Source organism: Scyliorhinus torazame, chromosome 12, assembly GCF_047496885.1.
Source record: "Scyliorhinus torazame isolate Kashiwa2021f chromosome 12, sScyTor2.1, whole genome shotgun sequence".
NCBI classification, from domain to species: Eukaryota; Metazoa; Chordata; class Chondrichthyes; order Carcharhiniformes; family Scyliorhinidae; genus Scyliorhinus; species Scyliorhinus torazame.
Window position 1 is genome coordinate 183,868,428 of NC_092718.1, and position 27,450 is coordinate 183,895,877.

Below are 27,450 nucleotides of genomic sequence, written 5' to 3' on the forward strand. Positions count from 1 at the left end.
TCGTTGGTTCCTCAACATACTGGTCTACAAAACCATCTTGTACACACTTGTCTTCATCTGCCACTATATTGTTGCCAATTTGATTTGCCCAATCAATATGTAGATTAAAGCCATCCATGATTACTAGAGCACCCATGAAGTGATAAGACTTGTGTATGTAGAAACATTTAGATGAGCATTAAAAATGCTATTGCCTACAAGGCTATGGACCAAGTGCTGGAACATGGGATTAGAAGAGATAACTGTGATGGCCAGTGCAGACATGATGGGCCAAATGTCCTCTTTCTGTGCTGTAAGACTCTATGACTCTAAATGCCAATATGTCTGAACTGGTATAAATTTCCCTCAGAATGGAAGCATTGCCTCATACCTGGAGTTGAGCAAGTTAAATTGACTCTCCAATGTGTTGATGAATGAGTACTGTATTTTTGGAGTTGGGGCCCTTGTTGTTAAAGCAATTGCTGCCTGTTCCAATGGTTGAGCTGAATTGCTGAAGATCTCATGCACTATTTAAAGAGCGAAGGCTGTTTTCGACCCTCACCCAAGAGCATCAAAAATAGATCAACTCATAATTCATCCTGTTACTGTTTGTGGGATCCTGCTGTAAGGAATATAGTTGCCATGTTTGACTATATATTAGTCACTGTGCTTTGTTAATTGCATTTGGCAGACTTTCAAAAGTGATACGGTGTTGTAAAAGGTCAAACTTTATATAACAGAATCATGAAATGTAATTCTCCGTGAGCTGTAAGCACAGGTCTATGCTTGTGGTCCCATGCTTAACCATTTCCTTTTTCTTCTTGCAGAAACTAGCAGCGGAATGCGAGAGTGCTGGCTATGCAGGTACCTTGGTCCCATACAAGTGCGACCTAACCAGCGAGGAGGAGATTCTCTCCATGTTTTCTGCCATCAAGACACTGCATCAGGGTGTGGATGTGTGTATCAACAATGCAGGTCTGGCCCATCCTGAGCCACTGTTATCGGGAAGGACAGAACTTTGGAGGAACATGATTGATGTAAGTGTTAATAACTGAGAAGGGCTGTAAAGAAACTTCATTGGCACTGAAAAGTTGTTGTGAGCAACTTTTCTGATCGGAAAGAATATCTCTAGCATGCTGTTATTGTAAAATCCACGTTAACTGTGATCCCGATGTAGGATTGTTTTGTAACATTGAAAGGCAGCCCCCCCTTCCACTTTATGGCAGAATTTTTATTGAATTCTTATTGAACCATGGATGTGGTACATAGGAACATACAAATTAGGAGCAGGAAATTCAGCCTGCTCCCCCATTTGTTAAGATCAAGACCGATCTGATTATACTTTCAATTCTACTTTCCTGTTTACTCCCTAATAACCTTTGCCTCCCTTGTCAATCAATAATCTAATTTACATAGCTTTGAAACGATTCAATGACCCTTGCCTCCACTGTTCTCAAGGGAAGAGACTTCCACAAACCACCGATCTTCTGGAGAGAAAAGATCTCCCCCTCTCTGTTTTAAATCGAAGATGCTTGAGTTCCATAGCTGAAGCCTCTCATAAGGGGAAACACCCTGTCATTTTCCACCTGTCAAGCCCCCTCAAAATCTTGTCTGTTTTAACAAGATCGCCGTTCATTCTTCTGAACTCGAATGAATACAGGCCCAACTTTCCAACATTCCCTTGGAAGATAACCCTTTAATCCAGGAATCAGTCCGGTTTTCTGAACTGCTTCAAATGCAATTCCATCCTTCCTTAAGTAAGGAGACCAATACTGTACTAAGTACTCCAGATGTGTCCTCATCAATGCTCTGTGCAACTGTAGCAAAACTTCTCTACTTTTATATTCCATTCATCTTGAAATAAACAGCAACTTTCCATTTGTCTTGCTAACCATTTGCTGTACCTGCATATACTAACTTTGTGATTTACGTACCAGTACTCTTAATTCCTCAATACTGCAGAGTGCTGCAATCTCTCTCTATTTAAATGACATGCTGCTTTTTTTATTCTTCCTTCCAAAGTGGACAAGTTTACATTTTCCCACATAATACTGCATTTGCCAAGTTTTTAAGACTCACTTAACCTATCTATGTCCCTTCTCAGAAATGTTGAGGTATATTCCCTTGAAGGGGGAAGATAGACAAATAAATCTAGAACACCCTGGATCAAGAGAGATAAAAGTGACGTGAAAAGGAAAAACGTGTGTATGACAGATGTCAGGTAGAAAATACAATAGAGAATCAGGCTGAATATAGAAGGACCAGAAGGGAAGTGAAAAAACTAATCCGAAAAGCAAGGAGGGAGCATGAAAAGAAACTGGCAATTAACATTTAAAAAAAAAAAAGTAATTCCCAAGGTCTAAAAGCATGTAAATAATAAGTGGTAAAAGAATGAGTAAGGTTGATTAGGGATATTAAAAAAACCAGGAAACTTGCACATGGTGGCAAGAAAAGTGTCATAGGTATTATATCTGCCTTTACAAAAGAGGATGCTACCCAGGCCAAGGTAAGAGAGGAGATCATTGGGATAGTCGACGAATTTACAATTGCCAAGGAGGAGGTGTTGAAAAGGCTATCTTTACTTAAAATAGATACAATATCAGGACTGGATGCGATGCATCCAAGAATACTGAGGGAGGTGAGAGTGGAAATTTCAGAGGCTGTGGTGATAATCTTCCAGTCTTCCTCAAACATTGAGCGGTACCGGAGGACTGGAAAGTTGTTAATGTTATACTCTTGTTCAAAAAAAGGGGAGCAAGGATCATGCTGGCAACTACAGAATTCAGTGGGAGGGAAACTTCTGGAAACTATAGTTCAGGACAAAATCAGTAGTCACTTAGACAGGTGCATGATAATTAAGAAAAGCCAACATGGATCGATTAAGAGCAATAATTTTTAACTAACCTGGAGTTTTCTGAGGTGATAATGGCGAAGATTTATTAGGGCAATGCTATTGATGTGGCGGTATATGGATTTTCAAAAGGTATTTGGTACAGTGCCACACCACAGATTTTTCAGCAAAACTCTAGTTCATGGAATAAAAGGCAAAATAGGCACATGGGGGAAAAACAATTGACACTACAGGAAACAGAGCATGGTGATAAATAGTTGTTTGCATTCCAGACTCCCACCACCCTCTGAGTGAAAATTTCTTTCCTCAGATCCTCACTAAACCTCCTGCCCTCACCTTAAAATGATGACCCTCATTTTGACTCTTCAGCTAAGGGGAACAGCTGGTTCTTGTCCATACCCCTCATCATATACACCCCAATCAGGTCCCCCACTCAGCCTTCTCTGTTCTAAAGAAACCACCCCGAGCCTATCCAGTCTCTCTTTATAGCCTCTCTTCATAGCTCAAATGCTCCATCCCAGGCAACATCCTGGTGAATCTCCTCTGCACCCTCTGCTGTGCAATCACATTATTCCTGTACTGTTAAAAAGCAGTTAGACAGTTACATGGGAAGAGTGGGCAGAGAGGGATATGGGCCAAATGCAGGCAAGTTGGACTAACTTTGTGATAGAAACAGGGTGGCATGGACAAGCTGGGCCGAAGGGCCTGTTTCCATGCTGTAAACATCTCTCTGAGGCACCCAGAACTGCACACAATACTCCAGCTGTGATCTAATCAAAGTTTTGTACAGCTCCAACATAACCTCCCTGCTCTTATCTAAGCCACAACTGATAAAGTCATGTCCTGTGTGCTATCTTAACTACCCTATTAACCTGTTGCTGCCGTCAGGGATCAGTGAACAAGTATCCCAAGATCCCTCTGTTCCTTTGAGATTCATGGTGTCCTGCCATTCGTTGAGTACTCCCTTGAATTGTAACTCCTTCCAAAGTACACCACCTCACACGGTTCAGGGTTAAATTAAGTTTGGTATAACATTGCAGTACTGGTCATGAACCTTCAATGATTCATGTGTTTTCATACCTGGATCTTTTTCCAGCTAGAATGTTTTCTGAACTAAATACTGGGCATGAGCTCTACACAAATGCATATCATTGCATTGATATATATTAAATTACACATTTCAGATGTGGGCCCCATCACACATGCATCTGATTGTAATCATCCAAGTTCCTAACACTTGTACAGATTTTTGCATCATTTGGGAATTTGTGGGAAATTCTCCAAATCATTTATCTCAAATAATGTAAAGAGCCACAGTCTGAAAATTGACTGCTGTGTATCTCCAGTTAGTGATGTTTTCCAACCCAAGAAGTGCTTACCACTTCCACAAAACCCTACCTTAATAATCAGTTTATTATCTAACACCTTGTCAAAACCATCTGAGTCTGAGTGCCATAGTCAGAGGAAGCAGCATATTTATTTCTTCAGTTATGTTTGTTGGGATTAATGTTGGATTTGAAATCTTCACAGTTCGTTAAATCTCCTCTGTTGGTTGTGAATTGTACAAGTAGATATTGAGTGGCACATGTCAAGTCTGCTTATAGGAACAACTGATGAAATTGAACTGAAAGATACTTACGGCAAACTTTACATTTGTTACATTTGGATTGAAGACCTGTAGTCAATTTTGTTAGGAGTAAGAGAACCAGGAAAATATTAGAATATGTATGTGAACTTTTGTGGAAGAGTCAACATAGGCCACGGTGTTCCAGATTAGCTGAAGTTGACCTCGGGGGTGATGTTGAAACTCTTCAATGAGACCTTCAGGGTTCCCATAAAGTATTTTTTCTGGCCTCTGAACTCTTGCTGTCAATTTTGGCAGGCATTCTAGAGACATATGCTGCCCATCCTCGCTAAGTTCTCTTTAGGAGAGGCTGAACGCTAGGCATGGTGGACTGGGAGGAAATCTCGGTATCAGGAAACTTGTGTTGCCATCTGATTCTGAGTAGTTTCCTCAAACAGGTCAAATGAAAGTGGTATAGCTTGTTTGTATGTCTGGAGTAAACTGTTCATGTCTCGATACACAAGCTTCCTTACTCACCAATGTGGAGACACACGGCTACCTGCACCTGCTTTGCCTGCTTTTCAAGGCGGTTTCCTAGGGTGTATCCGCTGTTGCATGCAAACAACTACCTGGAACCACAGGTGAGAGCTGGATGCTGGTAAGGACCAATGAAAGGTGAACCAGTCTGAAGAGTGTTACAAGTTTCCCCCTTTTTCAGAGATACTACCCCTCCTAGATGCACCCAAATAATGTTGAATAATGCTCCAGTGAAGCACTTTAGCAGGTTTCACTGTGTTACTAACCAAGGTTCGATGCAGGTTTTGCATAATTTACCTACTTTTCAATTTTATTTCTCTAGAAATAAAGACTAGCGCTTGGTTTGCTCTTTTTATGGCCAACTTAGCAAGACATTGGTATGGAGACACTGGGGAGGGTGCAGAGAAAATTTATAAGACAATATCAGAAATCCATGGGTACACATCGGGAAAGCTTTGGCACGCTGTGTCTCTTCGCTCTTGAAAACAAAGCCTGAGTTGTGACCTAATAGAGGTCTTTAAAATAATGAAGGGTTTGGATAGAGTGGATACAGAGAGAATGTTTCCTCTTATGGGGAGGAGGATAACTAGAGTCCACCAATATAGGATAGTCACCAAGAAATCTAGTGGGGAATTCAGCAGAAACTTCTTTGTTTTTTAAAAATAAATTTAAGAGTATCCAATTATTCTTTTTCCAATTAAGGGGCAATTTAGCATGGCCAATCCACCGACCCTGGACATCTTTGGGTTGTGGGGATGAGACACACGCAGATACGGGGAGAATCTGCAAACTCCACAGACAGTGATCCAGGGTTGGGATTGAACCTGGGACCTCGAAGCAGCAGTGCTAACCACTGCGCCACCATGCTGCACTAGAAGAAACTTCAGAGGGTGGTGGTGGATGGAAAATTTTCAGACTGGAGACCAGTTACCAGCGGTGTACCACAGGGATCAGTGCTGGGTCCTCTGCTATTTGTGATTTTTATCAATGACTGGGAGGAGGGGGCTGAAGGGTGGGTCAATAAATTTGCTGATAACACCAAGATTGGTGGAGTAGTGGATGAGGTGGAGGGCTGTTGTAGGCTGCAAAGAGACATTGATAGGATGCAGAGCTGGGCCGATAAATGGCAGATGGAGTTTAGCCCTGATAAGTGCGAGGTGATTCATTTTGGTAGAAAAAATTTGAATGCGGATTACAGGGTCAACGGCAGGGTTCTGAGGAATGTGGAGGAACAGAGAGATCTTGGGGTTCATGTCCACAGATCTCTGAAGGTTGCCACTCAAGTGGATAGAGCCGTGAAGAAGAGTGTTAAAGTTTATTAACAGGGGGCTTGAGTTTAAGAGCCGCGGGGTTATGCTGCAACTATACATGACCCTGGTGAGACCACATTTGGAGTATTGTGTGCAGTTCTGGTCACCTCATTATAGGAAGGATGTGGAAGCATTGCAAAGGGTGCAAAGGAGATTTACCAGGATGCTGCCTGGTTTGCAGGATAGGTCTTATGAGGAAAGGTTGAGGGAGCTAGGGCTTTTCTCTTTGGAGCGGAGGAGGATGAGAGGCAACTTAATAGAGGTTTATAAGATAATGAGGGGGATAGATAGAGTGGACGTTCCAAGACTATTTCCTCGGGTGGATGTAGCTGTTACAAGGGGGCATAACTATAAGATTCAGGGTGGGAGATATAGGAGGGATGTCCGAGGTAGGTTCTTTACTCAGAGAGTGGTTAGGGTGTGGAATGGACTGCCTGCTGTGATAGTGGAGTCGGACACTTTAGGAACTTTCAAGCGTTTATTGGTTAGGCACATGGAGCACACCAGAATGACAGGGAGCTTGATCTTGGTTTCGGACAATGCTCGGCACAACATCGAGGGCCGAAGGGCCTGTTCTGTGCTGTACTGTTCTATGTTCTTTACACAGTGAGTGGTGATAATCTTGATTAGTGCCACAAGTAGGCTTACATTAACACTGCAATGAAGTCACTGTGAAAAGCCCCGAGTCACCACATTCTGGCGCCTTTTCGAGTACACGGAGAGAGAATTCAGAATGTTCAAATTACCTAACAGCACGTCTTACCGGACTTGTAGGAGGAAACCCACGCAGACACAGGGAGAACATGCAGACTCCGCACAGACAGTGACCCAAGCCGGGAATCAAACCTGGGACCCTGGCGCTGTGAAGCAATAGTGATAACCACTGTACTACTGTGCCATCCATTGGTTAATCATGATTTCCCTTTCACAAAAACTATGTTGACTGCCTGATTACTTTGAACTTATCCAAGTGCCCTGCTATAACTTTAATAATAGCTTCTAACATTTTTGCCAAAACAGATGTAGGGCTAACTGGCCTGTTGTTTCCCGCTTTCTGTCTCCTTCCCTTTTTTGAATAATGGCGTTACATTTGCCATCTTCCAATCTAATGAGACCTTTCCTGAATCTAGGGAGTTTTATAAAATTAACCAATGCATCAATTATCTCATTTGCCACTTTTAGGATGAAGTCTATCAAGACCCAGGCTCTAACTAGCCTGCGTCTCCAACAATTTATTCAGAACCACTTATCTGGTGATTGTAATTACCCTGAGTTCCTCCCCGCCTTCCATTTCCTGGTTTATAGCTGCTTCTGGGATGTTACTTGTATCCTCCAGAGTGAAGACTGATGCCGAATACCTGTTTCATACATCATTTGCTTCCTGTGTAGCTCATCAGTCTTAATGAATAAAACTTGGTACACAAGGATTGACTGAGGTACATTGTAATATGTACAGATGATACAGAACGCATTTCCTGTTTATTGGCTTTCATTTTATTTATTACTTGCCCATTAGACATTCTTCAATACTTTGGATTTTAAATCCAGAGGCATAAAAACCTTAAAATGCAAACTGAATAGGGGCAATACAATTTGAGCAGAAAATATTAATTTAGCAAGAAACTGGTGCTTGAATTATTTAACTGGGATTTATTCAGTGTGAACAGATCAAAAATCTGTTGGGTTGTAATTCCTGTTCAGTATGCACTAACTGTGCTTAAGTAAAATTGTTATGAATTTCTACAGCACATGTCTGTTGCCATGGTTTCAGTGTACAATGAGGTTGTGCTAGTTGTAAGGAGCAAAATTATGCCGTTCAGTTATGATGCTTTAACATTGTAGCAACAAATGACTTTCACTTGAAACGTTTAAGTAAACTAAAGTCAGGCATTTATGTGAGGGATCGTGAAAATTTGTGTAATTTATGGCTTCGTCCATTGGGGAGTTTTCCACTCGTGACCATTGACCTTTACACGAAGGCTCCTTAATGCCATACTCTGTCTAATGCTGCCATGGTATTGAGCCCTGTTGCCCTAACGTAAGAAAATAAGAAATAGGAGTACAAATGTGCCATTTGTCCCTTTTGAGCTGCCCCACCATTGAATAACAATGACCATAACTCCACTTTCCTGCCTGACCCCCATAAACATTTGACTTCCTTGTAGAATAAAAAGCCTTAAATATAATCCATGTCACAGCGTCCACTGCTCTCCGGGGAAGTGAATCCCAAAGATTCACAGCCTTCTGAGAGAAGGAATTGCATCTCACCTCCATCTTAAATAAGAGAACCATTATTTTGAAACTGTGTGTCTGCCAATTACAGATTCCTCCATGAGAGGCGATATGCTCTCTGCATCTACTCTGTCAAGCCCCCTCCAATCTTTTTTTAAAAAATGTTTTTATTTTCCATTTTCACATTTTCCTTCAAAATCTACACCCCACCCACAGATCCCATCCTCCCACCGCCCCAAACAACAGCCCGCCTGTCAATATATGCATCCAATAAAACAAACCCTCCCACGGTGGCAACAAAAAACAAAGGAGAAAAAGAAAAAGGAGTCCGGGACCGCCCATGGTCACCATTGACCTATAGAGTCCACTCCCCCCCCCCCCCCCCCCCCCCCACCACCACCACACACACACACACACTCAATGCCATCCAACCTCTGAAAGAGTACCGTACATAAAACCCAAGAGTTGTACACACACCCCCAGTCTCCAACTCCTCCCGTCCACTGCCTCTTGTAAAACTCCTCCCCCCAACCTCGGTTCCTTCCCCCCAACTTTCCACCCTGGCTAGACCACTCGGACCCTGTTCTGCCAGGCTCCGATGGCCACAACCCCTCCCCCCACCTCACTCCTGTTCACTGGCCGGCTTAAACCGGCCAGCGTGGAGGCCCCCGCCCGTGTCCCTTTCCCCCTTGCCCGGCCCTAGGAAAGCCCAGAAATCCCCTTTTAGCACACAAATCCCGCATATCCACCTACACCCCAAAGAGCCCTCATTTCGAGTGAAAGTCCCATCACTTCCCTTGTCCAAATATATACAACATTGGCTCCTTTAGCCCATTAACCCACATGCAGTGAAACAAAAAAAGAAGAAAATACAGTCAGTCATGAGGTCACATCGGCAATTTCTCAGTTCTGCCACAGTCCTTCTGCCTTTGCAAACTCCTCCGCTGCTTCCGCCGTTCCAAACTAAAAGTCCCTGAGCTTGTAAGTCACCCTCAGCTTCGCTGGATATACAATGCCGCACTGCACCTTGCTAATGTACAGTGCCCTCTTCACCTGGTTGACGGCAGCCCGCCTCCTCGCCAGCTCCACCGTAAAGTCCTGGTATACACGTATACCAGCTCCAGCCCACTGCACCACCCGCTTCTGCTTGACCCAGCTCAGGACCTTCTCCTTCACACTGTACCTACGGAAGCACAGAGTCACTACCCTTGGCGGCTCACTCGCCATTGGTACAGGCCTCCACGACCGATGAGCCCGATCCGGTTCATATCGGGAGGGATCCTCCCCCAATAGTTTCGCCAGCATCGCGGCAAAATACTCAATCGGCCTCGGTGCTCCTTCGGGCAGCCCCACAATCCTCAAATTCTGTTGCCTGGATCTGTTTTCCAGGTCTTCCATTTTTCCTCGCAGATCCTTGTTAATGTCCATCACCTTCCGCATCTCCTTCCCCATCAAGGCAAGTTGATCACCGTGCTGCAATAATGTCTCCTCCACTTCCTTCAGCGCCTCCCCTTGCTCTCGCACCTCCGCCACTGCGCTCGCCACCGCCGTCATCACCGGGGAAATCGCCTCCTCCACCAGCGCACTCAAAACCTCTCTCATCTCCTTCCTCATTGTCTCCATGTATCTTGTAAACTGCCTTTCGAATTCCGCAGCCATCACCTTAGTTATTTCTTCAGCCGTAAGCAATGCGGCCTCCACTGGTGCTCCAGCCTCCATTTTCCTTGGTGACCCCGCGGTGACCTTCCCACTCCCCGACGGACCTTCAGCTGTTTTCTTCACGGACAATTTTTTGCTTACCCTCGACATTCTACTTCACTGTGCCTTTACTGTTTCTTCCTGCTTTTGCCGCCTCCGTGGACCCTGGGACCGGGCTTAAAGCCCCGAAAATGCCGTTCCCGAACGGGAGCCCTCCATTGTGCGGCCGCCTCCCTCCCGCCGTCACCGGAAGTCCCAAGCCCCCTCCAATCTTGTGTTTCAATAAGATCACCTCTCATTCTTCTAAACCCCAATGAGTAGGCTCGATCTTTCTCAAGACAACCCTCTCATTGAACAAATCCCTCTAATTGAATCAATCTTTTGAACCTTTGGTGGAGGTGGTGGAGCAGGCTCGAAGGATTGAATAGCCTATTCCTCCTAGCTTGAATAATTGTATGCATGTTCTCTAAACTGCCTTCAATGCAAGTGTATCTCTCCTGAAATAAGGAAACCCAAACCATATGCAGTACTCCAGGTATGTTCATTGTAGCAAGACTTCCCTACTGTTATGCTCATCTGATTTGCAATAAAGGCAAACATTCCATCTGCCCTTGTACCTGCATGTTAACATTTGGTGATTCAAGTACAAGGACACCCAGATGCCGCTGTACCAAGCATTCTGCAGTCACGCTCCATTAATTAATGATATGCTTTTCTATTCTTTTGCCATTGTGAACAACCTTTCACTTCCCCCACATAATCTTCCATCTACCAAATATTTGCTTACTCACTTAACCTAGCCATCCCTTGCAGACTTTGGGTTCTTCTCTCAAATTACTTTCCTACCCATTTTTGTATGCTCAGCAAATTTAACTGCAATACACTTGGTCCCTTCATCTGAAACATTAGTGCACATTGTAAATAGTTGAGGCCTCAGCATTGATCCCTTTGACATTCTGCTAGTTAGTTTGTCAACCTGAAAATGGCACATTTATACTGACTCTGTTTTTTGCTAGTTCGACAACCTTTTGTTCATGCTAATGTATTGTCCTCAACTCCGTTAGCCCTTATCTGGTGTATTAGCCTTCCTTGTGTAGGATGAGAGTGCTCAGCAGAGAAAGGGTTAATATGAGACAGGAGAACAGTATCACCCACGTAGGGTCAAATAATAGTAGATTGGGGACAACCTCCTGTTCATGCTAATATATTGCCCTCAACTCCATTAGCCCTTATCTTGCATATTAGCCTTCCTTATGTAGGATGAGGGTGCTCAGCAGAGCAAGGGTTAATAGGAGACAGGAGAACAGTACCATCCACATAGAGAGTCAAATAATAGTAGATTGGGTTGCATAGGGCCTGAAAGGAACCGGCATGGAGCCAGCATACGTGTAGGGCAGTATGTTGGACATGTACATAATTGGTGAACAATAAATGATTTTATGTTTAACCATTCGAGCCTTCACACCACTCCGTGAAACCAAACAATCTTTACAACAACATGTGGCACTTTTTCAAATGTCTTTTGGAAATGCAAATACACTCCATGTACTGGTTCCCCTTTATCTATCTACCCTGTTACATCCTCAAAGATTTCTAAGAAATATGTCAAATCCCATTTCCCTTTTATGAAACCATATTGACTCTGCTCCATTTTATTATGATTTTCTAAATGTCCTGCTACATTTATCTTAATAATACATTCCGGAACTTTCCCAATGGCAGTTGTCCTTCAGATTTAGGTATTTTGTTTGAACCAAGGCTATAACTAGATCTGGAACTGAGTGAGTCTGATGAAACCCAAACTAAGCCACAGTGAGTAGATGATTGATGACTAAGTGCCACTTGATAGTACTGTTGACTTCTTTCATCACTTTGCTCACAATTGCAAAAAGCTGATAGGATGGCAAATGACCAGGGTGCATCCAACCATTTTGTCAACAGGAAGTACTCTACTAATTGTACATACATATTGGTATTGTGGCCACCACTGGATTGGTTAGCTAAGAGCATGGCTGGTTCTGGTGCATTTGATCTTCAGCACTATAGCCAGGTCATTATCAGGGCACATATCCGTAGCGAGTGCACTCAGCTGTTACCTTTTCTTTTTCTTTTTTAAATAAATTTAGAGTACTCAATTCATTTTTTCCAATTAAGTGGCAGTTTAGCGTGGCCAATCCACCTAACCTGCACATCTTTAGGTTGTGGGGGTGAAACCCACTCAGCTGTTACCTGACTGGATAATCACTGGATTTGATAATCTGAAGATTGGCATCTCTAACAATAGAATGCAAGGAACAGGCTGTGAAGAACCATTCACTTCTGTTGCCACTGATTATAAATACTTCAGACTTGACTTGTCTTTTGCACGCATGCTAGGCTCAGCCATCATTGCGGATTGGGGAATGTTCATGGAGCCACCATGGAACTTGTTAGTTGCTCAATTATCAATCATCATTCATTACTGGATGGGCAGGGCTACAGAGCTTTGTCCACTTCACACTCACGATCCATTGGTTATGGTATCTCTCATCTCCATCTATTGCATACTGCTTTTGGCATTTAAATGAATAATGTCCTGTGTTGTAACTTGACCAGATTGGCATCTCAATGTCTGATGTTGCTCCCATAGGACTGTTCTGTCATTCTCGTTGAACCAGAGTTGGTCGATTGGCTTGATGGTGATCATTGAAATTTGAAGCATGAGAGGGAGTCCATTTGGTCCATCATGTCTGAAGGGCATGCACCTGGGGGCCTCTGAATGTTACACAATTCTGCTGCTGCTGAGAAGCCACAGCTGATCATGGATGCCTAGAATTGAGCTGTTGGCACATTGGTAATGCCATGCAACATGACCTGGAACTCCAAGGACTGTGCAGTTGTTATTTCTCCCAATACTGTCATGGACAGATGAATCTGGGACAAGATTGGTGAGGACGAGGTGAGGTAGTTACTCCCTTGTGTTAGTTCTCTCATCACCTGCCACAAACCCAGCCTGGCAGCAATTGTCCTTCTGGACTCACCACCTCAGCATTGTTGGTGGTGCTATCAAACCATCCTTGGTGGAGAACTTTTGAAGTTACTCATCCAGAGAATATTCTGCGCATGTTATTCCATATTATTTTTAGCACACAAAATTCCCCTGCACGTGGAAATATCTCCCATGTCTACCTAGCAACCCTTCCATAATCTTAAATACATCTATCATGTTTTTCTTTTCAAGAGAAAATCATGTTTTTCTTTTCAAGAGAAAATCACCCAATGTGTTCAGTCTTTCCTTTTATCACTGGTAAATCTTGTTTGCACTTACTCCAGCATCTGAATATCCATTTTACAATATAGAGACCAAGAGATATTCATGGTACTCTAGTGTAGATTCACTGTGCAGCTATACAAGTTTAACTTACATTTTCTGCTTTTCAGTTTCCCCTTAAAATGAACCTCGGTGTTTTGTTTGCTTTTTATTGCCTTATTAACCTGTCACTATTTTTAGTGATTTGTACCTCCACCCTTAGTGCATCTTCAAAATTGGAGTTCAACATGGAAAAGTATCAAAAACAGAAAATACTGGACAATCTCAGCAGGTCTGACAGCATCTGTGGAGAGAGTCTGGATGACTCTGTCATTTGACAGGTGGCTGTCAGACCTGCTGAGATTGTCCAGTAATTTCTGTTTTTGTTTCAGATTCCAGCATCCGCAGTAATTTGCTTTTATGGAAAAGTATCAATTCACCAGCTGGAGGAGGGTGGCACGAAGTGATCAGAAAATGTTTTCCTTATCCATACTGGGCCCAAAGCCATGAGACGTCTTGGGTCTGGAGTTGATGGTGAGGGTAACCAGAGCTACTACTTCCCAATTGTTTGCCACTGTACCTCACCTCTGATCAGTCTATTCTTTCAGTGGAATTTACACACCCAGTAATCGATTTACACACCCAGTAATCGTGATGGAGGCGTCTGGAACATTGACAGAATCATACCCATAAGTATAAGGCTGATGTTTGACTATTCAATGGGGCAGCTCTCCCAAGTTTTAATATTTTGTTTTAATAAAAGTTTAGCCGGTAAAATAGGTTAGCAATTTTACACCACACCCCCGAGGTGGGATCTCAATACTAACGATGATGATTCCAGTGACCGTAATACTCGGTGTTTAAAGCTTTAAAAATAACCAGTTGTTAATCAATAAAAAAGCTTTGTAATCTATCAAATTGTTTTTAGATGACTGTAAGTTATGACATTTCTGGTAGATTTTACCAAAGAAACTTCAACTGTGAACCTGTAGAAGGTCATCTGTAAGGGTGATGAACTTATGTCTCCCATCTTTGTTTCAGGTTAACGTGATAGCAGTGTCTATCTGCACCCGAGAGGCCTACCAATCAATGAAAGAGCGGAATGTTGATGATGGACACATTATTAACATAAATAGGTAAGAGAATTAAATTAAATGCAAAGTAGTACAGATGCTGGAAATCTGAACCCAAAAGTGTTGGAAATACCGTCATGCCTGGCAGCTACAGTGGAGGGAGAAACTTTGTTCACGTTTTGAGTTGAATATGACTCTTAAGTAGAAGAACTTTTCTGAGGAAGTGTCATATTCAAGGGAATTCAATTGTTGAATAACATCATGTTTCTTCTTCTCCCTTTTATTTTATAACCACCTCTCATGGTGCCCATTTAATAGTGATATAAACCTTGTGGTTGATGTGCGCAGCCTGAGTGGTAAGCAGCCCAAAAATCAAACCTTCAGCTTTAAAGCAGCATTGAGCAAAAAAAATGCCCTTTCCAGAATATGAAGTCCTTTTTCAGAATTTATTGAGTCCGTGAAAGTGATAGCATATGTAAAGTAATGTTGGTCCAAACGATCCCCGATTAAATCCTGCGAAGAATACGATATTCAGACCCATCAATTTTATTGCCACTGCTGAAGAGGATTCCAAAACCACCGTTTCATGTTATTAAGATGAAAGCATAGTACTGTCAAACTTTGTCCTACTAAATATGTACGTTCTCCTGTTTCAAGTTTTTAAAAAAACAATGTGTATGCAATCTGTGCCGGCCAAATAACACCTGATGCACAGCGGCTGGTTGCTATTTACTTATTAGAAGATGCTTTCACTGTTGAATGTTTATGTAACAATTTTTTTAAAAACGGGATGCATGCTGAGAGTGTGCTCTGTAGATCTCAAGCTAAAGTGAGGGTGATTTAAGGGGGGAGGGAGGGGGGAGAACAGGGCGTGATTCTCCATTTCTGACATTAAGTGTTGACGCTGACGCAGAATTCGTGGACTTTCACAACTGCAAAACTGGATCGATTCAGCAACTGTGGAGGTGTACGCACCGGCGCCACGTTGAATACAATCAATTCCAATGAAAAACGGGGCGGGATTCATCGGGCCCGTGATTTATACTCAGGAGGCTGACAAGCTGCAACCGCATATGCATGCTTCACTCCCCACACATACTCAACCCAGCCAAACAAAAATTGCACTGTATGCACTGGAACGCACCCATACAGCTGATGAGTTGGCGTGGGCCAGAGGGCACCAAGGGGGGGGTGGCCTGGGGGAACACCTAATCGACCGATGGCCCTAAGTTCACAATGGACTGTTAGCGGCGCGTGTAGCTGCATGGGTGCCTTGACGGCTGCGGCAATGGTGTTCCGTGCCCGTCCATTCCGACCCCACAGCCCACCTCCTGGCCACTCCCTGCTACTCCCCCCGGCCCTGGCAGAAGCTCTCCGGCCAGCGGCACAACTGTCAGCAAACTATGGCGATGTGGGACACTTTCCATACCCCCCTCTCTCCCTTAGGAGCCACAATGCCGGTTTCACGATTTTTAAAAGCACAAGTGAACTGTGCCGTAAAGAACCTGGCCCATCGGAGGCGGAGCATCTTGGAGGCCCCGGAGAATACTGGGTCGGGCCCACTAATGACATGCAAACTGTGTTTACATGTCCGGACCGCATTGACGCTACTGTCGAGGTGACGAAGAATTGTGATTTGGCGCCAAACGGGCATCCGCTGCGATTTTAGCGTCGGAACCTATACTCTGCCCAATCACATTTCGCGATTTCGGCGTCAGCCAATGGAGAATCCCGCCCATGGTGTTTAATGATCATCTCCGAAGAAGGTAGTAGTACTATGCCTCAACCACCCCGATTTATATCATAATCATAGAATTTACAGTGCAGAAGGAGGCCATTCTTCCAATAAATTGCTGCAATTCATGGCTATGTAATCGTTTTTCAGTCTTTTCTGGCACCAGCTGACTTAACTTTCCCTTCGAGGTTGTAGCAGGAATAATACCTCATGGCATCTATAATAGTGACTAGGTTAAGTAAAAGCAGCTAACTTTTAAAAGTATTTTTGCCCTCATATTGCTTTTTTTCATTTGAAAATTGAGCCAAATATTTACAAACCCTCCCACCATTATTATTCACTTTTGTCTTAAAAATCAGAACACTAAGTACTCCAATGGGTAAAACACACTGGGAAGACCTGCACAGAGAAACCAGGCAGCTAGATAATTAAAAAACAACCAATAGCATACCCAAACAGTCTTATAGTTCCCATCTTTTTTTCTGGACGGGTAGCTACCTATTTGAACCGGCCTTCTATAATTATGCGAGTTGGGGTTTGATGACCCCATTCAACCTCTCCCAATTTCCACTGGCTGCAGTTTTAGCTCCAAACTAAGTGTGGAAATGGCACCAGCTTCCCGAATCAGGCTGGACCAAGTCAGAGTTGAATGGCATTGTGAAGAGTTCCTGAGAGGTTGCAGTCTCCTCTAGATATCTGCGCGCTTTCAATTCTGCCCTCTGGCAACCCTAATTTTAATCATTCAATTATTGGAGGCACTCCAGTACCATGTCCTAAGGACTAAAATTCAACCCTCCTGAACTTCTTTTGCCTCTCGAGCTCTCTTTCCTCCTTTGAAACTGTCCTTAAAGCCTATCTTATGATCAAGTCTGCCCGACCTTCTCCTTTCTTTGCCTTGGTGTAACGTTCTGTGCGAGAATGTTCATGTTAAGCACCTTGAGGCAATTTGCTATATTAAAGATGCGACATAAATACAGTTGTTCTTGTTACTACATTCATTATCGAGAGTAAAAAGATTTTAAATGATTAAATGCCAAGGCTCAGCTGGTGGTGCAAAGCAAAATTACAATCCATTCACTCTCCAGTTCGCCTCACAACTATATGTAAAGAAAGTATTTCTTCCTTAATCTGTGAATGATGGTCTTGTTGTTGACTCATAAAATAATTCATTGAGTTGTTGGTTTATTATTAATTAGACTGCAGATCTCTATACCGAAAGACCAGAAATGAATAATTCTGTGGTGATGAAGCCTTGCGAGTGTGGCATTTTTTTGACCTTCAAAGATGAGCGTGTATGTACCTAATGTACCCGGATTGTTACTCAGGTTGATTTATTGCAGAAGGTATTTCCAGACCTGTGGCTATGAGCAATAAAATGAAGTGGTTTAGCCTAATGGGAAAGGTCAGCTGCCGTTGAAGTCTCAATGTGCTGTTTTATTTTAAAGTCTGACATTGTACAATAGCAAGGAGCAAAATTCATGCTCGTCATTGCTGTGAATTATTACTTAAAATAATCCATTTCATGCCAGATATTCGAAGAGTGTTTGTTACTTTTTAACTGTTCATTGAATCATCCTCCAATCTCGTTTTTCTTTTTCTTGGTTCTTGATGTATTGTGAACCGTCTTTCTTCCACCTCCGACAAAAGAGTCTTATTTTTGCATTGTTCGTGTATCAAACTGTGCTGAGGTATGAGGAGTATTACCATGTGAGTCATTGACTTGAACGAATACGGTCTCCTTTTGAATTGCACATTCGGAGGGCCAGTGCAGACGTGTTGGGCCGAATGGCCTCTTCCTCCACTGTAACAATTCTGTGATATATTTAAATGAAGAATTTAAGAACAACTGGAGTCTTAGTGTACAAGCCTGTGATCTAAAGCTGTACATTCCAGTTATGGATGCTGGCAAGAGAATCTGAATCTGTGTGCCAAAATGGGACTGTCACTTGTCTTCTTAAAACCAATCTGTCCTCTCTATAAATCTATGCAACAATATAACTGGTGCTTAGTAATTTCGAGGCAGCATGCAGTTTAAATATTTATATCTCACGCCCACACGACCGCTCATAAAACTCCTACATCACCAAGTGTTTAAACTGTACTTCCTGTGAGGAAACAACCCACTGTGAAATGTTTGTGGAAAGTGCTATTATTTAGTGCCCAGTGCCAAATTAATAGTTTTGCATTTGAAATAAGTTTATAAAAATAGCAAGCAAGCAGCTAAATGGCTGCAATTTAAAGGTTAGTCCAGAGACTCTCTTGAAAACACGGAACTCTACTTGGCCACAATTCCTACCAAAATCCCAACTATATTTTATCAATCTCGGGAGACTGTCCATTCTGCCTGAGGAATAGCCAATAGAATCTAATCAAATCTGCACAAACCTGACTTACTGTGACTGTTGTGGTGTTGCCAATTCCATATCGTTCTCGCAGGTTATCCACAGGTGTTGCTGCATTATAATTTACTAGGGCTATGTATGCTACTGTTGCTTATAAATCTTTAAACATTCACAAAAGAGAGAACTTTGGGCTCCATTCCTTCAAAGACACATGTCTATTTTGTAGCACATATAGTTTTTTCCTTTTTATTCTCCCTTCTTTTAAAACCTTTTAGAAAGACAGTGGAATGTTACAGGAAAATAGCCCGTCTGAAGATGCTCGTCAACCAGCTGGTTTTGTTTTGTAAATGTAATTGCGCCAATTCTCATTTGCACACCTTACATTCCATGGAATAAAGCCATTATACATTTGTGTAGGTACGTATATGTCTCCAGGTCCTGTCTATGAGCTTTATTTGGCACCTTGCATGCTGTTGCAGACCTGACACCATTTCTTCTCCCCTCTTCTGCCATTTTAGTATGAGTGGCCACCGAGTGGTCCCAGGCTCAGCCACCCATTTCTACGCAGCTACAAAGTTTGCAGTAACTGCCCTGACTGAGGGGTTAAGGCACGAGCTCCGAGAAACCAAGACGCACATAAGAGTTACGGTAAGAATTGCACATGTCGTCATTAAAGGAGAGGACTCTCGTCAATCATGTAAACTTAACCCAATGATCGGTTAGTAAATACAGGCTGAACCTGGGAGCCTCCTGGTCTGTTTAACAAAATACTATGCAACTCAACACATTTAATGACTCACCCATTTGCTTCCCAGTTGTTTGAAGTCTGTCTGTGGTGGCCCTGGTCATTCTGGGGCAGCACGGTAGCATTGTGGTTAGTACAGTTGCTTCATAGCTCCAGGGTCCCAGGTTCGATTCCGGCTTGGGTCACTGTCTGTGCAGAGTCTGCACGGTCTCCCCGTGTGTGCGTGGGTTTCCTCGGGGTGCTCCGGTTTCCTCCCACAGTCCAAGGATGTGCAGGTTAGGTGGATTGGCCATGCTAAATTGCCCTTAGTGTCCAAAAAGGTTGGGTGGGGTTACGGGGATAGGGTGAAGGTGTGAGCTTGGGTAGGGTGCTCTTTCCAAGGCTGGTGCAGGCTCGATGGGCCGAATGGCCTCCGAATGGCAGTGAGTTCTCCCAGTGAGCCAGAGAAGACACAGCCAGAGTGAGACAGCAAAGAGTGAGTTTGGGAATTTTAATCTAGGTGGGAATTGAATCCAATCAAATTGGTAAGGCAGCTCCTTTTAAATTTCAGGAGTTTAAATTAATTTAAATTAATCTAGAATTGTGCAGTGTAGGTTAACGAGGGCTGCCCCACCCACTCACATAACTGGTTGGCAGTTGAGTGTCAGTCACTTTAATCTACTTTGATCTAAAAGCAGGTGGGGGAGGGGTGTCAACTCAGGCCAGTTTAAAAAGAGCAACTTGTAACTCACTCCCAGTGAGTTCTCCAGTGAGCCAGAGAAGACACAGCCAGAGTGAGACAGCAAAGAGTGAGTTTGGGAATTTGAATCTAGGTGGGAATTCAAAGCTGGGTGGGGAGGAGGTGCTTTTTATCCCTGGTAAGTGACTGGTAAGTAGTATTTCTTTTCATTGTCTAATTAAAAGTTTTTTTTGTTGTTTTTTGGAATTGTAGTTGTATAAGTTAACCTAAGGTTTAAGACATGGCAGGAGATCTCAGACCCATGTCATGCTCCTCGTGTGCGATGTGGGAGCTCAGGGACACGTCCACTGTCCCTGGCTCCTTCACGTGCAAGACGTGTGTCTAGTTGCAGCTCCTGTTAGACCACTTGACGGCTCTGGAGCTGCGGATGGACTCACTTTGGAGCATCCGCGATGCTGAGGACGCGTGGATAGCACGTTTAGCGAGTTGGTCACACCGCAGGTGAAAGGTACTGAGGGAGATAGAAAGTGGGTGACCAAAAGACAGCAAGAGTAGGAAGGCAGTGCAGGTGTCCCCTGCGGTCATCTCCCTGCAAAACAGATATACCCTTTGGATACTGTGGAGGGAGATGGCTCAACAGGGGAAGGCAGCAGCAGCCAAGTTCATGGCACCGTGGCTGGCTCTGCTGCGCAGCTGGGCAGGAAGAAGAGTGGCAGGGCTATAGTGATAGGGGACTCAATCGTAAGGGGAATAGACAGGCGGTTCTGCGGACGCAATCGAGACTCCAGGATGGTATGTTGCCTCCCTGGTACAAGGTTCAAGGATGTCTTGGAGCGGCTGCAGGACATTCTGGGAGGGGAGGGTGAACAGCCAGCTGTCGTGGTGCACATAGGCACTGACGATATAGGTAAAAAAACGGGACGAGGGCCTACAAGCTGAATTCCGGGAGTTAGGAGTTAAACTTAAAAAGTAGGACCTCAAAGGTAGTAATCTCAGGATTGCTACCAGTGCCACGAGCTAGTCATAGTTGGAATGTCAAGATAGATAGGATTAATGCGTGGCTCGAGAGATGGTGCAAGAGGGAGGGATTCAAATTCCTGGGGCATTGGAACCGGTCCTGGGGGAGGTGAGACCAGTACAAACCGGACGGTCTGCACCTGGGCAGGACTGGAACCAATGTCCAGTGGGGGGGGGGGGTTTGCGGGAGCTGTTGGGGAGGGTTTAAACTAATGTGGCAGGGGGATGGGAACCGATGCAGGAAGTTGAAAGGTAGTAAAACAGGGACAGAAACAAAAGGCAGTAAGGGGAAACTGTGAGGCAGAGAAGCCATAGTCAAAAATCAAAAAGGGCGACAGTACAAGGTACAGTGACTGAGGGGAGCTCAGTGAATAGGACCAGTAATACTAAAAGGAATAAAACGAGAAGTAAAAACATTAATGGTAAGCAACACGGCAGGTTGTTACATGAAGATATGGGTTCAACGACAAGGAAAATTAGGAGAAAAGTTAAGAGGAAATATAACTTGGGAGAGGTTACTGATCGAGGTGTTAAGATTCAGAACAGAGGTAAAAAACAAAAAGCCAACATAAGTGTACTTTACCTTAATGCTCGTAGTATTCGGAATAAGGTAAATGAGTTGATGGCGCAAATCATCGTGAATGACTGATTTAGTGGCCATTACTGAAACATGGTTAAAGGATGGTCACGACTGGGAGTTAAATATCCAAGGGTATCAAACTATTCGGAAGGACCGAGTGGATGGTAAGGGAGGTGGTGTAGCTCTGTTATTTAAGGATGACATCCGGGCAATAGTAAGGGCTGACATCGGTGCTATGGAGGATAAGGTTGAATCCATTTGGGTGGAAATCAGGAATAGTAAGGCGAAAAAGTCACTGATAGGAGTAGTCTATAGGCCAACAAATAGTAACATTATGGTGGGGCAGGCAATAAACAAAGAAATAACGGATCGGTCTTCACAGTGGAAGACACAAATAACATGCCAGTGACTGATAGAAATGAGGCTATGACAGGTGAGGACCTTGAGAGGATTGTTATCACTAAGGAGGTAGTGATGGGCAAGCTAATGGGACTAAAGGTAGACAAGTCTCCTGGCCCTGATGGAATGCATCCCAGAGTGCTAAAAGAGATTGCTAGGGAAATTGCAAATGCACTAGTGATAATTTACCAAAATTCACCAGACTCTGGGGTGGTCCCGGCGGATTGGAAATTAGCAAACGTGACACCACTGTTTAAAAAAGGAGGTCGGCAGAAAGCGGGTAATTATAGGCCAGTGAGCTTAACGTCGGTAGTAGGGAAGGTGCTGGAATCTATCATCAAGGAAGAAATAGCGAGGCATCTGGATGGAAATTGTCCCATTGGGCAGGCGCAGCATGGGTTCATAAAGGGCAAGTCGTGCCTAACTAATTTAGTGGAATTTTTTGAGGACATTACCAGTGCAGTAGATAATGGGGAGCCAATGGATGTGGCATATCTGGATTTCCAGAAAGCCTTTGACAAGGTGCCACACAAAAGGTTGCTGCATAAGATAAAGATGCATGGCATTAAGGGTAAAGTAGTAGCATGGATAGAGGATTGGTTAATTAATAGAAAGCAAAGAGTGGGGATTAATGGGTGTTTCTCTGGTTGGCAATCAGTAGCTAGTGGTGTCCCTCCGGGATCAGTGTTGGGCCCACAATTGTTCACAATTTACATCGATGATTTGGAGTTGGGGACCAAGGGCAATGTGTCCAAGTTTGCAGACGACACTTAAGATGAGTGGGAAAGCAAAAAGTGCAGAGGATACTGGAAGTCTGCAGAGGGATTTGGATAGGCTAAGTGAATGGGCTAGGATCTGGCAGATGGAATACAATGTTGACAAATGTGAGGTTATCCATCTTGGTAGGTATAACAGCAAAAGTAATTATTATTTAAATGATAAAATATTAAAACATGCTGCTGTGCAGAGAGACCTGGCTGTGCTTGTGCATGAGTCGCAAAAAGTTGGTTTACAGGTGATTAAGAAGGCGAATGGAATTTTGTCCTTCATTGCTAGAGGGATGGAGTTTAAGACTCGGGAGGTTATGCTACAATTGTATAAGGTGTTAGTGAGGCCACACCAGGAGTATTGTGTTCAGTTTTGGTTTCCTTACTTGAGAAAGGACGTACTGGCACTGGAGGGTGTGCAGAGGAGATTCACTAAGTTAATCCCAGAGCTGAAGGGGTTGGATTACGAGGAGAGGTTGAGTAGATTGGGACTGTACTCGTTGGAATTTAGAAGGATGAGGGGGGATCTTATAGAAACATATAAAATTATGAAGGGAATAGATAGGATAGATGCGGGCAGGTTGTTTCCACTGGCGGTTGAAAACAGAACTAGGGGGCATAGCCTCAAAATAAGGGGAAGTAGATTTAGGACTGAGTTTAGGAGGAACTTCTTCACCCAAAGGGTTGTGAATCTATGGAATTCCTTACCCAGTGAAGCAGTTGAGGCTCATTCATTAAATGTTTTTAAGATAAAGATAGATAGTTTTTTGAGGAATAAAGGGATTAAGGGTTATGGTGTTCGGGCCGGAAAGTGGAGCTGAGTCCACAAAAGATCAGCCATGATCTCATTGAATGACGGAGCAGGCTCGAGGGGCCAGATGGCCTACTCCTGCTCCTAGTTCTTATGTTCTGCACTATAGATTCTATGATTCTATTTATCCATAAACCTTTAAGTTATCCTCCGTAATATTATAATTTTAAAATTGTTCTCTTCAACATGTTCACTTTTATTGAGGTGCTCATGATGAAAATAATTTAAAATTAAGATCAGCCATGATCATACTGAATGCGGAGCAGGTTTACTCTTTCCCCTATCTCTTGTGTTCATGTAATGGGCATTAAAGAAAATATCAATTCTTATCTGTATTTCTGAAGATTTGTGGGAGTTGAGTTTAATCACCAAGAAAAGGAGTGTTGGGTGTGGATGAGGAGTTAAAAGTATGAACATTTTGTAGCCCATCCTTTTCCGATTCAAATGGGGGGGGGGGGGGGGGTGGTGTGGAGGCAGGACTCTCAAAAGGTGGATAAACCAGGAAAACCCTTTAAGAAGACAGCGTGTTGACCTGTTTGGTTTTAAAAAAATGTTAAATCCATTTTCACCAGGTTATCTGGGACTCATAAAATCAGCTAATAAATGGAGGCAAGACATGCTCGTCCATCAGATGAATGCATTCACAGCACAGCTTCTGATTCCAGGAGAAACAGGAGTCTTTTCTGCAAGCATACCAATTCCCTCACTGCGATTGGCTGATCAGCCCACAATCCTCCACCTGCCTACCAACCACTCCCCCTGTCCCCATGGCTATGATCTCTTTATTTTCCCTGGCTCTGCACCTTTGATCCCTGATCTCTTCTGTTTTATTTCCTTCCCATCCCAACCTATTCTCCTGGCCCCTCTCTGCTCAGGGCCTTGATCTTTTTCCTGAACCACCCAACCCTACCCCACTGAACCACAATCTCTCCCTCCTCCTTCTTCTCCTTTGTTGTGACCTGTTACTGCAGGCTTTCCTGCCTGACAGCCTCTCTCTCTCACCATAAATATCAGGGTGTAGTAGCCGTCAGTGTACTAGTGGTGTACTAGTGGTGAGTGAGCCCTCCAGAGGTGAGTGAGCCCCACTAAAGGTGGTGAGCCCTCCAGCTGTTCCACCTATGTCTGTGTTCTTTATAGAACATAGAACATACAGTGCAGAAGGAGGCCATTCGGCCTATCGTGTCTGCACCGACCCACTTAAGCCCTCACTTCCACCCTATCCCCATAACCTAATAACCCCTCCTAACCTTTTTGGTCACTAAGGGCAATTTATCATGGCGAATCCACCTAACCTGCACGTCTTTGGAGTATGGGAGCACCCGGAGGAAACCCACGCAGACAGGGGGAGAACGTGCAGACTCCGCACAGACAGTGACGTGGGGAATCGAACCTGGGACCCTGGCGCTGTGAAGCCACAGAACTATCCACTTGTGCTGCCCAAAGTGTGCAAGAAGACTTCTTGTTTGTCAACTCTATTTGCTTAAGGAGAAAGGAAAATCCAGTGGGATTTTTTTTTTTTGTGTAGCATTCTCCTTTTCACAGAAGAAAATTATAGTTTTTTGTTTTTTTAAGTCACTTTTCTTGCTAGGATATGTACCCAGGGATAGACTCTTCACCCCTGCCAAGTTTTTAAAAAAATGTTTTTATTCTCCATTTTCACATTTTCCTTCAAAATTTACACCCCACCCACAAACAGTAAACGGTAACAATCACAAAATCAATCCCTTAACAATACCAACGATCCCATCCTCCCACCACCCTAAACAACGGCCCACCTGTCAATATATGCATCCAATAAAACAAACCCTCCCACGGTGGCAACAAAAAAACAAAGGAGAAAAAGGAATCCGGGACCGCCCATGGTCACCATTGACCTATAGAGTCCACTCCCACTCTTCTTCCCCCCCCCCCCCCCCCCCACCCACCACACTCAACGCCCTCCAACCTCTGAAAGAGTACCGTACATGATACCCAAGAGTTATACACCCCCCCCCCCCCCCCAGTCTCCAACTCCTCCCGTCCACTGCCTCTCGTAAATCTCCTCCTCCCAACCTCGGTTCCTTCCCCCCAACTTTCCACCCCGGCTAGACCACTCGGACCCTGTTCTGCCAGGCTCCGATGGTCGCAGTCCCTCTCTTTCCCCCCCCACCCCACCTCACTCCCGTTCACTGGCTGGCTTAAACCGGCCAGCGTGGAGGCCCCGCCCGGGTCCCTTTCACCCTTGTCCGACCCTAGGAAAGCCCAGAAATCCCCTTTCAGCACACAAACCCCGCATATCCACCTACACCCCAAAGAGCCCTCATTTCGAGTGAAAGTCCCATCACTTCCCTTGTCCAAATATATACAACATTGGCTCCTTTAGCCCATACACCCGTACGCAGTGAAACAAAAAAGAAGAAAATACAGTCATGACGTTACATCGGCACATGGCCATTTCTCAGTTCTGCCACAGTCCTTCTGCCTTTGCAAAGTCCTCCGCTGCTTCCGCCGTTCCAAAATAAAAGTCCCTGAGCTTGTAAGTCACCCTCAGCTTCGCTGGATATACAATGCCGCACTGCACCTTGCTAATGTACAGTGCCCTCTTCACCTGGTTGAAGGCAGCCCGCCTCCTCGCCAGCTCCACCGTAAAGTTCTGGTATACACGTATACCAGCTCCAGCCCACTGCACCACCCGCTTCTGCTTGGCCCAGCTCAGGACCTTCTCCTTCACACTGTACCTAAGGAAGCACAGAGTCACTACCCTTGGCGTCTCACTCGCCTTTGGTACAGGCCTCCACGACCGATGAGCCCGATCCAGTTCATATTGGGAGAGATCCCAATAGTTTTGCCAGCATCGCGGCAAAATACTCAGTCAGCCTCGGTCCTTCAACTCCTTCGGGCAGCCCCACAATCCTCAAATTCTGTCGCCTGGATCTGTTTTCCAGGTCTTCCATTTTTCCTCGCAGATCCTTGTTAATGTCCATCACCTTCCGCATATCCTTCCCCATCGAGGCAAGTTGATTACCGTGCTGCAATACCGTCTCCTCCACTTCCTTCAGCGCCTCCCCTTGCTCTCGCACCTCCGCCACTGCGCTCGCCACCGCCTTCGTCACCGGGGAAATCGCCTCCTCCACCAGCACACTCAAAACCTCTCTCATCTCCTTCCTCATTGTCTCCATGTATTATGTAAACTGCCTTTCGAATTCTGCAGCCATCACCTTAGTTATTTCTTCAGCCGTAAACAATGTGGCCTCCCCTGGTGCTCCAGCCTCCATTTTCCTTGGTGACCTTTCCACTCCCCAATGGACCTTCAGCTGTTTTCCTTACGGACGTTCTTTTGCTCACCCTCGCCATTCTTCTTCACTGTGCCTTCACTCTGCCGCCTCTGTGCCTTCTCCCTGCTTTTGCCGCCTCCGTGGACCCTGAGACCGGGCTTAAAGCCCCGAAAATGCCATTCCCGAACGGGAGCCCTCCATTGTGTGGCCGCCTCCCGCCCGCCGTCACCGGAAGTCTCACCCCTGCCAAGTTATCCTGGTACCATTACAGAGAAAGTTCTAGTTTTACGACCTTGCGTGACCCATGCAGTTTGCTTCGCTGATTATGCTCCTATTAAGCACCTTGGAATGTTTCATTACATTATAGGTTCTATATAAATGCATGTTGATGTTTTTGTAGTAAATTTGCTTTGTGTCCTTTAAAGTCTGTATCTCCAGGATTGGTGGAAACAGAATTTGCATTTAGGCTTTATAACACTGACCCAGAAAAAGCTGCCGCAACATACGAGAACCTTAAGGTATGGAAGCCAAACTGCTGTGCAAGTACATTCTTGTTATGTCTTTGTTGTTAACTCTATGATCATCCTT

General features: G+C 44.3%; 1 protein-coding gene across 3 annotated transcripts in view; it reads left to right on the top strand.

Moving 5' to 3' along the window:
* Positions 1 to 27,450, top strand: part of dhrs11a (dehydrogenase/reductase 11a) — a 101,284-nt gene that overhangs the window by 62,966 nt on the left and 10,868 nt on the right. For all 3 annotated transcript variants that reach the window (XM_072469484.1, XM_072469482.1, XM_072469483.1), the window contains exons 2-5: positions 807 to 1,016; positions 14,502 to 14,596; positions 19,129 to 19,258; positions 27,288 to 27,380. In XM_072469484.1, the coding sequence (XP_072325585.1) occupies positions 807 to 1,016; positions 14,502 to 14,596; positions 19,129 to 19,258; positions 27,288 to 27,380 (528 nt within the window). The remainder of the gene's footprint in view (positions 1 to 806; positions 1,017 to 14,501; positions 14,597 to 19,128; positions 19,259 to 27,287; positions 27,381 to 27,450) is intronic.